At 42.1% G+C, this 13,696-nt stretch overlaps 1 protein-coding gene across 1 annotated transcript in view; it reads left to right on the top strand.

Annotated features, from left to right (window-relative positions):
* The window catches only part of BTBD9 (BTB domain containing 9), a 142,700-nt gene extending 130,473 nt beyond the window's left edge, over positions 1 to 12,227 (top strand). The window contains exon 13 of the mRNA XM_082756074.1: positions 12,117 to 12,227. Coding sequence (XP_082612200.1) covers positions 12,117 to 12,128 — 12 coding nt within the window. The 3' untranslated portion in view covers positions 12,129 to 12,227. The remainder of the gene's footprint in view (positions 1 to 12,116) is intronic.
* Positions 12,228 to 13,696: the final 1,469 nt, after the last annotated feature.

Here is a 13,696-nt window from a genome sequence, read left to right as displayed (position 1 = left end):
CATAAGGAAGAAAAGCCTTTGTGATTAAGGCTGTTAGAAGAAATGTGCTTAAAACACAGAAGGACGTAACAGTAGTGGTGTATGAATATCCTCAGTCAACAGCTTTCCAGTTGATATGTACACTTAACTCTTTCCCATATATTTAATGGTACTGATTTCTTGGTCTGCTCCATTGGCCTGCTCCCAGCAGCTTTCCTTTTCTTTGTGTTACTGTAACTTGAACGTGCAGGGGCTTCTATCAGCGACAGCACTGTTCTCTGGCTCTCAAGTTCAATCTGTTGAGAGGGAAATGGAGCATGTCCTTACTATACAAACACTTTCTTTGTCCATGTTCTTGTACTGAACTGGTGAAAAGATTTATTTAAATGCAGGGAAATATAGATAGCTCCATTGTCAAAAGTAATGTCTCTAACTGCAGAAGTGTAGAAATATTTCGGCAGAGAACACTGAATACTGCATTGGTAACTTCAAAGTCTTAAAAACTAACTGGGGAGAGTTTTGCCATAGCTGTAGCCCACAACTGTAATATTAGCCCCTGACTAGAACAGCCAGTCAGCTCCAGCATTCTTTCCACTTTTCTGGAATCAGGAGCAATAGTATAAATATGCATAGGTCATCCTGGACAGTTTATGAGCTCCTAATTCTTCATTAGATTGACCTTTCTTTCTGTTGCAAACTAGACTAGGCCAGTGTCATAGAATTTGATTTTACACAATTCTAATGTAGCAGCAATTAAAGATTTATTATATACCTGTATAACAAATAAGAAGTTTAGATTATACTCAATCAGTATCTAAGTATCAGCCAATTAATGCCATGATCTAAAGGAATTTGCTACAATAGAAACAGTGACTTAGTTAAAGATTCATGAATGGCAAGGTTCACCCAAGACTTACTGCGGGTCCCTGGGGGTCTGAATCCAGTCATGCACTTCCAAAATCCCCCTTCAGAAGGAATTACTAGCCCTACTCCCTCATCAGCATCTGTCTTCAGATCAGCTTGTTCCCCAAGGAGTCAGCCCCGTGATGTGCTTCCCCTCAGGGGTACCCAGAGAGGTATCCCAGCTCAGGGAGAGATTGAGGGTGCAGCCCACTGTGCTCCCTGGAGAGCTCTATGGGTTCTTGTTTGGGATCCCTATTTATAGGATTGCAAGGCCATTGTCTTTTGGTCAGGAATTTTCCAGGATTCAGTTCTTTCACTACTTGGATTAGGAATCAGGTTGCAAAATCCCCCCCTTCCTCCCCCTTAACCCTGAACAAGGGAGTGAGGCAGTGTCAGACTTCACCACATTCTGTAGATAACAAAGGAATGAGGCTTTTCCTGTCATGTTTATTAGATAAAGTGATTGATTTGTAGTCAAGCTCAGGTTCCTTATCAGGTTGTGTCCTGGTATGAGCTCTGCCCGGGGCTCCCTTGCTCCTATTTGAGGAGCAATCGCACTGAGGCCTGAGCAAGACGTAGGCCAAGTGCAGGAGCAGAGCTTACCCGTGACAGAGAGCAAGAAATCCTGTAACGTTCTGTCATTTGCAAGACTCAGGTGTGACTGATGGTGTGTTTAACAACTTCCATGGTTCATTATGCTTGCACATAATCTTTTTTGGGTGAGAAACAGCATTTGGACATTCCAGTACATGAGTAGGACGATTGAAACTTCTTCTCAAAGAGGGTGCTGTTATTCCCCTCATGTCCTTATTCATACTTGCAACCTTAAAAATGCAAAATGAAAGTTTACTTATATTCTAGGACATTTTCTTTCTTGTGTTTTCAAGCTTCAACTCTGAAAATTGCTCCCAGTAGTAGAAGTTTAGGGAAATGACTCTCACAATAACTTCTTTGTAATGATTTCTAAGCTTAACTGTTTAACGTTTCATATATTCTTTCAGCAGGATAAGGAAAAGGGAAGAAAGATGATCTTCAGAAAACCATCCTTTGGGCAGACCTAAAGGAGCTCATGAAAAGGCCTGATCCTTCATTTTAGCCTATCATGATCCATAGTCAAGGAGGTGCTCTTGTAATTTTGAAAGGGTTTTTAATAGTGTGAAGATGAGACAAAAAGGAGCAGATTAAACATGAATATTTAGGACCATATTGACCAATGGACTGACAAGAAAGGTTGATATCTGTAACAGCTGCTTTCCAAAGCTGCCAAATCCTATGCAGTCAGTGGGCAGTAGGCTGAATACCCAAATTAATAGGTGTCTATATTATGTGGACTAAATATGATTTCTGATTCTCCCCACTGATTGCAGTAGTGAGCAGGTCAAATCAGCCATGCTCTCTTAGGTTGTGACATAGCAGTAGGCATATAAATCTAAGATGCCATGGAAGGTCATTACGTATGCCCCACAACTGCCTGTAGCAGTCCTACATCAAATTTAATGGTTGAATTTTATTCAATTGGAAATGCTTGTGTAATATCTAAATCCAAAATATCAAATGTTTTCAACTTGATTATAAGTTTGTATAAGAAGATAACTACAGTATAGCCTCCGTCACTAATGTCACTTGCAACATCTCCCTGTTTTTAATAAATATTAAAGATGACATCAGATCACAGTTGTACTCATGATCTAATTGAAGAAACTGTCCTGACCTAGGTATTATGCAAAGCTGTATTTCAGGCTTAGTTTGAAATTGTTCACTGGTCCATTTTATGGCAAGGAGGATATTAATGTATTCTCTTCCCCTGAAAATGTTGTAGAAGATATTAGGTAACAGCTGTCATGTAAATTTTACTTCTAAGAAGGTGAAGTAGCAAGTTGCTCTATCATTTTCATCCTCAAATATAAATAAAATTACCCATTTGTTGAGTGATTTTAATTTTAAGGGTGATTGTGCAATCTGCCTATCTTATTTTTCTCAAGATTAGTGGTTTTCCTTAGCTGTCTTTCTCTCCACCCTCTTTTTTCTTTTCCCTCACCCTTCAGAGCCAAATTACTGAAACACAGCAGGTGCCGACAAACAAGAACTTCATGCATTTTATTTATCATGAAACTGCTAAAATTCTGGCTTTTTAGCTCACTTAATCATTTTGACAAGATGACAATACGATGTATCATCACCAGACAGATGACACTAGACAGATGACAATACTAATCCTACAGTAAGTTCTCAAGGGAGATTTTTATTGTAAAAATTGACATATATTGTATCAAGGTGAACATAATACATTTAGGAAAACAGCAATTTGCACTGTTCAGTATATCTCTAGGACTTTATCACTCTTGAGTCAGAGTTTGTGCTAATCTCAGCTGCCTCAGAATTTGGGCTCTGTTAAAGCTGGCAGGTCCTTCATGTCAGCCTCCACTACTGGAGTTGTTGAGATACTGACAGATAGGACACACACAGATGTTTCCTTAATAGTTATTTCCCCAGGGGCTCCTGTCAGAGCTGTTGGCAGGGAAATAGGGGAATTACCTTGGAAATTGCTAACTCACTTTCACCAAATGATAGACTGGTGCATTGCAAAACAAATTTGACCAGTTCTGAATGTATGAACTGCCTCTAGAAAGAGAGGAAACTCTTCCTACCATAGATGATGTCACCCAACTGTTGCTTTGTCAAATCAGTTACAACACTGCTGGCTGGGGCTGATGCCTGGTGCTCCAATTGAACGGAAGACTTCTCTAAAACATACCTGACCTGTTGAACAATCCTGAGCAGAAGATGATAAAGAGTCAGGAAGCAATCCCTAAAAAATGATGGGACAAAAAAACAATGGTTTAATTTTTGTTTCAGGTGCTTTTTCAGAACCCACGATGATCAGCATTTTATAAGATTTGAGCAAAGGAAAATTCTAAGTATTCCTTCATATGATCACTGACTGCCCTGAGATATGAAGTCTGATTACTCTTTTTTCAAAATGCAAATAGTGGTGATCAGAGGAACAAGCTGCAGGGTGAGGGAACTGAGGTGGCTATACCCCTGTGGTTGCAATCAGGTGTTAGAAGCACCAGCTTGCGATATATTACGCTGCTCATTTTGCTGCACAAATTACTTGCTGTGCCCACATGTTGAGTTACTTTTAACTCATGGGCAAACTTTGATCTTTTTCTTTTTTTTTTTTTTTTCCTGGCATTAGTATTTATTCTGTGACCTGTGCAAGAAGCACACAGTTCAAGCTGAGAATGCCTAAGCCTTGCTGATGCCTGCCATATGTTGACTTATCCTGATATATATTTTTTCTTGATTTCTCAGATATATTCAACATCACAATCCCCATATGGTTACTGTTTCTTTATGTATTCCAGTGGGAGTTTATCTTTTGCTTTTCAAAGGTTTGTCACAGAGACTATCCTTAGTGGAACATCATTGTGTGCCTGGTTCATCTAATTATCCTCCCTAGTTAAAGATGCATCAGGGACTCTGTGTTAAATTGGGGAAAGCTTTTAAAGTTGAATATCTGAATACTGAAAGCTGTATAGACACCAGAGAGTGAGCAGAAGGCATCATATACCAAATAGCAACATGCTAAGATGGGAACTGTCACTAACAGGCAGCTTGACATCCTACGACCTGCATCTGACTATGCCTTGATTTCCACTGCAAAATGAGGGGAAAGACAGCAAAGAGACCTCCATGTCCCCTAAAGTGACCAGGAACATTTTCTTCCATTACAGCAGATTTACAACATGGTACATGCTCAAGGATCTTTGCTGAGCTGTCACAGTAATGTTGTACTATACCATAGTCCTACCCATGCAATATGAAAATGGGAGTTTCTCAATGAAGCTGCCAAGTTAAATCTGAGCGCTCATAAGGCATCCACTAAAGAACAAAATAATTTAAAACATACTTTTCATAGTAAAGCAATGAAAAATTCGCTTTACAAGCCTGATTCCTTGTCCCACTGTCTCACTTATCCTTTCCTAAAAACCATGGCTTTTCACAGTGTTGCACTGGGGGAACATCTTTGGAAGTGATTGTGGTGGAAGAGAGCAAGTGCTTTGCCTTGCTTAAGGCTCCTCTTGCATAGGGCATCAGGAGTCAATGAAGCTATTGAGTCACACTGACAACACACCCTAAGGCAGCATCTAAAGAAAGGCAAACTAAGTGAGGTTCCTCAGGATATTAGCAGTACGCTTACTGCAGTGTTTTCTGGTGCTGAAGAAAGACAAGTTCAGACTATTGCTGAATAAATAAACAAATGAAGATGCTGCTTTTTCCAGTCCCTACTAGACATGTTATGGCACAGCATAGCATGGTTTATTGCAATGAATGTTCATCATTCAGGTATCTATTCAACTTTTCTATTCATATTCATAAAGGAATTCCATACAATGTCTTATTACAATGCAGCCAGATGTCAAAAAGCAAGACAGAAAGATGTCACTGATTTTGAGAGGCAGCAGTGTGTGCATACCATCAACAAAGATGAATTAATGGTAAGAAAAAACATTAATGTGAGAAATGTATTATCTTAAATTGCTTTTGTATTGTCTTCCTTATGGTTTCAAAACAGAAAATACACAAACAGCTGTCATGTTCTGCCTCTCAACCCCCATATCACTTCTCCTTTTTTTCTCTCCCTGTTAAGCAAAATCAGGCAGATCAGTGAATACCAAAGGCTGTAAGTCAGGAAAAGATGTATTCTAAGATCTGTGGCACAAGCAGTATTTATAGTTACTGCCTATATTCTATTAGTGCTTCTGACATCTGAAGTATCAGATATAAAGTAGCATTAATGAAACAAAATAGGAATTGTAGACTAATAAAACCAAACAAAAATCCTTATCAGAGTTTCTTCTAAGAATAATCAACTGGTTATAGATATTGCTTGTACAACTACCACTGTACAAGCAAACCTGTAACTCTTCATCCACATTTCCAGATAAATTATGCCATAGATGTGTGAATATATGTACTCATGTATTAAAAATAAACACACGTGAGAGCTTTGTTTGATCTAGGTCCTCAAAAGTCTCTCAGCTAACCGGTAAATACATATCAAAGATTAAACAAAGCAGCTAAAAGGAGCAAAGACCATGTATTATATTTACCCATGCTTTCTACTCTTCGAATTCTCCCTCATACCAATCTCAGTGTTCGGCAATGTGCTTGCAGAGTGAACTGCCGTAAATCCTGGACTTCTGTAGTAAAGTTACACAGTAAGCGCCGCTGTATTACGCACTAAATCATGGAGTTTTACCAAAGAAGCTGCAATATCAGCTGCTTTCCTGCATTGTTTGTATTTATGGGGACCGTTCATCAGTGATAGATAAGGTCAGTTTGTGCTGCTCTTGTCACTGCCCAGAGATTGAGGATGCAGTCATTTCTCAGAAATTCTTTCTGCTTCTTGCTGTCCCATGTCACCCAGAAAATGAACTCTGGCAAAAAGCAATCAGAAGAGTGGAACAGCCAGTGTGGATTCTAAGCACATCTGAGAGAAACTTGATTTCATGACTGCACAGTTGTTTGGTTGCTACTCTATTTACTCTTCATGACAACTGGTGTGGAATTTTCTGCCCAGGCATTCAGATAACAAAAAAATGGGCATTGCATGTGTCTAGCTAGATCAGTGAGTTAGGAGGGTAACATTAAATTCTGTGGCTGAATCAATATTTGTTTCTTGCATGTAGAATTACAGACAAAACTCGAAATAAAACACACTGTAAATTCAGAAGTAAATATCAGTGTCCCAGCAATGGCAAGATTAAGCATCCACAGAAACAGTGGAGCGTACCTGGCTTGAAAGCAATGTCTTTTCCCAAGAGCTGGTGATTTCATGAGACAAAGGAATCTAAATGTTCAATAAACACTATTAAAAGTAAGGCTTTTGACACCCTTTCCCACAGCATTCTCCTCAAGCAACTGGCTGCTCATTGCTTGGACAGGCATACGCTTCATTGGGTTAAAAACTGGCCGGATAGCTGGGCCCAAAGAGTCATAGTGAATGAAGTCAAATCCAGTTGGAGGCCAGTCACTAGTGGCGTTCCCCAGGGCTCAGTACGGGGGCCAGTTCTCTTTAATATCTTTATTGATGATCTGGATGAGGGGATCGAGTGCACCCTCAGTAAGTTCACAGATGACACCAAGTTAGGTGCGTGTGTCGATCTGCTCAAAGGTAGGAAGGCTCTGCAGGAGGATCTGGATGGGCTGGACTGATGGGCTGAGGTCAACTGTATGAAGTTCAACAAGGCCAAGTGCCGGGTCCTGCACCTGGGGCGCAATAACCCCAGGCAGAGCTACAGGCTGGGAGATGAGTGGTTGGAAAGCTGCCAGGCAGAGAAGGACCTGAGAGTATAGGTGGATAGCTGGCTGAATATGAGCCAGCAGTGTGCTCAGGTGGCCAAGAAGGCCAACAGCATCCTGGCTTGCATAAGAAGCAGTGTGGCCAGCAGGGCTAGGGAAGTGATTGTCCCCCTGTACCCGGCTCTGGTGAGACCGCACCTCGAGTACTGTGTTCAGTTTTGGGCCCCTCACTACAAGAAGGACATCGAGGTGCTCGAGTGAGTCCAGAGAAGGGCAACGAAGCTTCTTACCACAAAGCAAGGTAAGAATTCACAGTAAGGCACCTTTTTCCATACAGCCTGTTGTTCAATCTTAACAAATACTTAAAAATATTCTTTGAAGTCAGCCTCACCTGCATGCACTTGAGCTTCTGAGTTTTTTTCATTATTATTATTATTTTTAGGGCTGGGAAGGCAGCTTAGAATCCATGTGACTTCAATGGAAACAGGCAAGGTGAAGGAAGTACTCAAACTCCCCAACATGAAACAACTGTAGAACCCAGGAACACTTACCTGCCAGCTTCTGAACTTGAGTCACTGCCCAGTGAAGTAGTACCACCAGGGTTTTATTGTACTGAGAAGGCACCACCAGCATAGCTATCTCATAGAGTCTCTAAAACTCTTTCACAGAGACAGTGGAAAACATGGAGGAAAAGCAGCCTACTGGGGAACCCTGAGTCCCTTTCACCATGACAGTAGAAAAGCACCCTAGGTAACCTGAGCCTCAAACTCCCCTGAAGAGGCAATTACTCCTATTAGTCCTCATGCTTCCTATATAGCAAAGGCCAAATGATCCCCACCTGGCAGATTTCACTTATCAAAGGTGGAGCCAAAAGACCTTGTGGAATAGGCTCATCTACCTGGCTTCAATGTTTTAAGGTCAATTGCTCCTTATCACTAAGAGCAATAACCTGACAAGGGGCTTAGTGGTTAGAGTTGACCTAATGAATTAACTACAAAAGGTGCACAAGGGTCATATTTCTGTTAGTCATTCTGTGAGGAAAATTAGTACAGAGCCTGTTAAAATAAGATAAATAAACATAAATAAAATAAATAAAAAAAAAAGAAAGAAAAAAGAAAATTAACTTAAAGGCAAACTTGCCATCATAGATTTTCATCTGTCTAGTCACAACAGATAAAGAATATAGCAATCAGAAAGACTTTTATTGACATTAATGTTGCTTAAATTTGCTTTTCTGAGATCTCTTCTTTATGCCAGACTTTTCAAAATGTAGCGCCATGACCTCCGACTACAGTATTTACTTTGGCTGCATATAAACTATCACTTGTAAATGCCAGGCTCCGGGTCCTCACTCCCTATTCAGGTCAAGGACCGGGCTGAAAGTTTTGGCTTTAATTTGGTTACATGCCTACATTGCTGTCGTTGTGGTTTCCCCCAGCTGGCAGCTAAGCACCACACAGCCGTTCGCTCACCCTCCCACCTCGCTCTCTGGGATGGGGGAGAGAAATAGGAAAACGAAGCCTGTGGGTTGAGACAGAGACAGTTTATTAAGACAGGAGAAAAAAGAAAAAAAAAAAAAAAAAAAAAAACACAAACAATAACGAGAATAGTACTGCTGCTACTAATGTGTACGGAATAAGTGATGCACAGTACAATAGCTCACCACCCGCTGACTGATGCCCAGCCTAACCCCGAGCAGCCGGCCCCCCCATCCCGGCTAGGCACCCCTATATATTGCTCAGCATGACCCCATACAGTACGGAATGCCCCTTTGGGTCACCTGTCCTGGGTCTGTCCCCTCCCAGCTCCAGCTGCATCCCCATATCAGGCATTGCCTCTAACTCTATACAAGAAAGAGAGAGAAGCACCTTTCTACTCTGTCAGCTACTGGCAGACCTAGAGAGAAAAAAAAAATAAGTTGTTAATTAAAAAGTAATGTTGTTTTAAGGCATTTCACCAAATACGTAATATTTGGTAGAAACCAGACAACAAATGAAAGGGAAGAAGAAACAGTAGAAGGTACTTGCCTGGCCTTAATTTACATGCCAGTGGACAACAACAACCTGCAATGATTTACAAGTGCCTTACACCATTCACCCTTGAGACAGAAAACTGGGATTCCCATATGATGTAAGGGGAGTGCAATCCCTCTCAAAATACAAGAGCCTGGGGGACACTACTGAGTACTGAAAATGTTAAGGCTAGGCAGCACCGAACTCAACAGAGAAGGAAGGCTGAGTCTCCCTGGCTGTTCACATAAAAGGCAAGAGCCTCAGCTTTTAGCCCTAAGCAACAATTCGTAGTGCCAGGCGGGGAACTAGTTCTTCTTAAGCCAGGGACCATTTCAGCATCTTTAAAGATGCAGAAAGGCTTGAAGGGTCTGTGGAATCATGTTCCTGGCGCAGAAATCTGGGGACCAGGACTGGGCAAGTAGGGCGCAAGTGTGTTGGGGAGCAAGCTCTCTGGGCTGATCACCAGGGCTTTAAACTAGGTTTGATGGGGGAAGGGAGGGGAAGCTAAAGGTGACAAAGAAGGGCTGTGGGGGAAGTCCTCACTACTGTTATAAATGGCTCAGTCTTCAAAATAGGACTATAATCAAAGTTTACAATTTATTAAAAGGAATAGAGGTAAGCAAACAGCGCTGCGTGCACCGGGAGTCTCTGTTCCACCCAGACGCACACCACTTACATCAAGCAGCTGATTTTTATGCTCCTAGGCTAACACATATTCATTACTGCTTCTAAAACAAAACAAAACAAAACAAACAAACAAACAAAAACCATAAAAACAGGGTTATTATAATTAGTTTCCAGAATCCAAACCCTCCTACTGGAGCATGCGTATCAGTCTCTGGTGGTCCCTCTGGGGGTCTCTCATGCTGAAGGCTCATAGTCTTCCTCCCTCTTGTCCTTCTCCTTTGTCCAACTTGGCTGTATATCAGAGACTTGTGCAGCATCCCCTGCAAGCTTTGTCTTTCAGTCGTTCTTCAGCTTTCCCCGTCTCAATCTCCTGGCCAGATAACAGAGACTTGCGTAGTGTCCCATGCGATAGTCGTAATAATTAGCAGCTATTCTGACCCCCCCCGCCCCTCCCCCAAATACCAGAGACTTCAAGGAAAAGCCTACAAATGCATTTCCCTTCAAGCTCTCTCTTGACAGGAATTGCTAAAACATTCCTTTGCAAGGTACAAGAACTACATACATTAACCACTCTGTCTGTCTTAGACTTGTGGTTATACAAGGGTCTGTAGGACAGAAGGTCACATTCATCATACCTTGCGGCCCTAGCATTGTTCCATATTGACACGAATCAGATGAACACGTTTCACACTACTGCCACTGTTGAAGACAGGGAAAAACTTCTGAGCTCTCCCATAGGATTGTCTGAGGTCTCCTCAGAGAAGGTAGCATTCCCAATCCCCCGTCCAGTATCTTCTTCTTGCATCCCCCCGGGGTAACTGTACCTGCTGCATCCCTAAAGTGCCTGTACACCAGTGCACGGAGCACGGGAAATAATCAGGATGAGCTCAAGATCTGTGTTCGGTCACGGGGCCACGATCTCGTTGCGATCACTGAGACGTGGTGGGACACCTCACATGACTGGAATGCTGACATTGAGGGCTATGTCCTCTTTAGGAGAGACAGACTGGGGAAGCAAGGGGGTGGGATTGCCCTTTATGTGAGGGAGCAATTAGAGTCTATCCAGCTCCAGCTGGGGGAGGGTGATGGACAGCTGGAGAACTTGTCAGTAAAAATTAAAGGGTAGGCTGCTATGGGAGACACAGTGGTGGGAGTCTACTACAAGACTCCAGATAAGGAGGATAAAGACAATAAGACAGGAGGATAGCCAATATCACCCCTGTCTTCAAGAAGCGCAGGAAGAAAGATCCAGGATACTACAAGTAAGCCTCACCGCTGTCCATAGAAAGGTATTGGAGCAGCTTGCTTGGGATGCCACAACGGACCGGGACAGGGGACCGGGACGGGGGACCGCAGAATTGAGGCGCAGAATTGAGGCGCTTCCAAATCTATGGTGCACAGCATATCCAAGCCACAGTTGGCATCTCAAGTTCTCATCTCCGTTTGACTGGCTCATAAAGTTGGCAGTATGCATACAGTTGTTAAACAATCTTTTCCGCACTCTTTAGCCCTAATGTCTAATCTGTTGTGGCTTGCAAAGGAGTTTCTGTGCTTGCAGGGATACTTTACATTAGTTTTGTGGCAATGCAATTTAGTTTTGGAAGTTGTCTTGCCCTTTTCTACATCTGTAGCCTCCTTCCTGCATCCAGAGGAGAAGCTGTGAAGCTTGACGTTACAAATCTCTTATGCAGAATATAAACCCCACGAAGTTAAGGTAGTTGTTCATCTTGGATGGGGTATGTTTGAATCCAAAACTCATCTTTAGGATGGAAGCAAGGTATTAAGCTCTTTCTGTTAATAGGAACATGAGTCTTTCTGCCTGGAGCACAATTCAACAGAGCAGTCAACCATTTCTTTAGCTTTGAAGATGCTGAAATGGACCCTGGGTTAAAAAGAACCGGTTCCCAGCCTGCCTCAAAAGGTAGTTGTTTAGTGCTAAAATGTGAGTTTCCTTTCTGGTACGTGAACATCCTAGCCTTAAGATTTTCAGTACTCAGTCGCGGTCCCCAGACTCTCGTGTTTTGAGAGGGAATCTACTCCCCTTACCTAATGTGGGAATCCCGTTTTTGTGCCTCAAGGGTCAATGGTGTAAGGCACTTAGAAATCATTGCGCATTGTGGTTGTTGTCAATTGCCACGGAAATTAAGGCCATGCAAGTACCTTCTACTCCTTCTTCTTCCCTTTCATTTGTTGTCCGGTTACTACTCAATATTACACATTTGGTGAGATGTCCTAAAAAAAGCATTAAATCCTAATGTTAACAACTCTTGTTTTTTCTTTCTCTAGGTCTGCCAGTAGCTGACAAGGTAGAAAGATGACATCTTTCATTCTTGTGAAGTTAGAGGCAGTGCCCATTTAAACTGTGGCTGAGGCTCTGCAATGGTGCAAGTCTATCTAACTCCTTCAAATTCAGTGATGCTGCCGGAGTTTTCAGTAATGAACTTTGAAGGATTCAACCACTCTAAAGCTTTTGGACAGTGGCAATTATCTGAAAACATTCCTACAGGTTTATCTGCTTCGTCTACGTTTGTTTGCTCTCTCCATCTCATTCAAAGCAGTCAGGACTGCTTTGCTTCCCCCTTCTCTGGGAATTTGCACTAGGAACCATTGTTAGAATCAGAATCCTGATCTGAGAGCACGATGAAAAATGTTGCACTCCAACTTGGACATTGGAGAGGAAAATGTTCACGTATACGTCAGTATGGTACTCAAACAGCTGCTTACACCTTTTAACTTTTAAACCTGAGAAGCAACAGGTAGTTTCTACATTGCCCTCGGGGATAGTGTACTCTTCTGTACTTTGCTTCTATACAAACAGCTCAAAATTTTAAAGTCATGTTGTCGCTCATACCACCAAACAACCTTGCACAGCATTACACGTTCCCCCCCAGATAGATCTTGCCCTGAATACGAGACCAGACAAGGAAATAATGCCGGCACATAAAACTAACTCATAAATACATCTCTTTTTGTTTTGTTTTGTTTTGTTTTGTTTTGATACTTTGTGGGGCTTAGCTGTACTTCAGTGAGAAGAATGTCTTCTGGTGTGAACTGAAATTGTACCTCTATGCCACAATGTCCCTCTATTTTTTATTTTTTTTTGGTGGGGGGGGGCGTGGGGAGGGGAGAGGAGGGTGTTGATAATTCCTTGTGGACACCTGAAGGAGTTGCAAAATAATAAAATTTAGGTGAAGGAAAAGTTCCTTCTCTTAATTTTTGTCGTTGTTGTTTTTCTTTTCCATCTGGTCATAAAATGAAGGTCGCGTTTTCTGGCTTTTGGCAGAGTGCAAGCGTGCTGAAACTGTTCACGTTACGTAGACTGTATTTGTCTGAAATGATAATATCATACCTATAGTCTGCTGCAGGCTCAAAAGCAGCCTATGCCTCCTGGCCTGTTTTATGCCTTTGCTTTTGTTACTACGTCCTTGTAAGTCTTCAACAGGGAAATGAAATTACCCTATATAGAAGAAACACCATCCAGAAGAAACTTCAGGTGCCAGGGCCTGAATTTTCACTGAAACCAAAGGCAGGTATCTTACTGACGTGAAGAAAGGGGCTTTAATCTATCCTGGTTTCTTTACTAATGAAGGAGCGTGAAAGAGATGCATGTCCTTGTCTCTGAAGAGGAGGTGAAGGAACAGCTAGTGCAAGGAACACAAAATTCAGTTATGCCGAACTAACAGGTGGTTGTATCCCAGCTTGGAGACCGCAACACAGAATCACCTAGGTTGGAAGAAACCTCCAAGACCACGTAGTCCAACCTCTGATGTAACACTAACCAGTCCTCCGCTAAGCTGTATCCCTAAGCTCCACACCTAAACGTCTTTTAAAGACCTCCAGGGATGGTGACTCCACCACTCCCCTGG

This window comes from Aythya marila (genome assembly GCF_965140915.1).
Source record: "Aythya marila genome assembly, chromosome: 3".
In the NCBI taxonomy this organism is placed as follows: domain Eukaryota; kingdom Metazoa; phylum Chordata; class Aves; order Anseriformes; family Anatidae; genus Aythya; species Aythya marila.
Note: the sequence above shows the minus strand (reverse complement) of the source record. Positions and strands in the feature narration are given on the sequence as shown.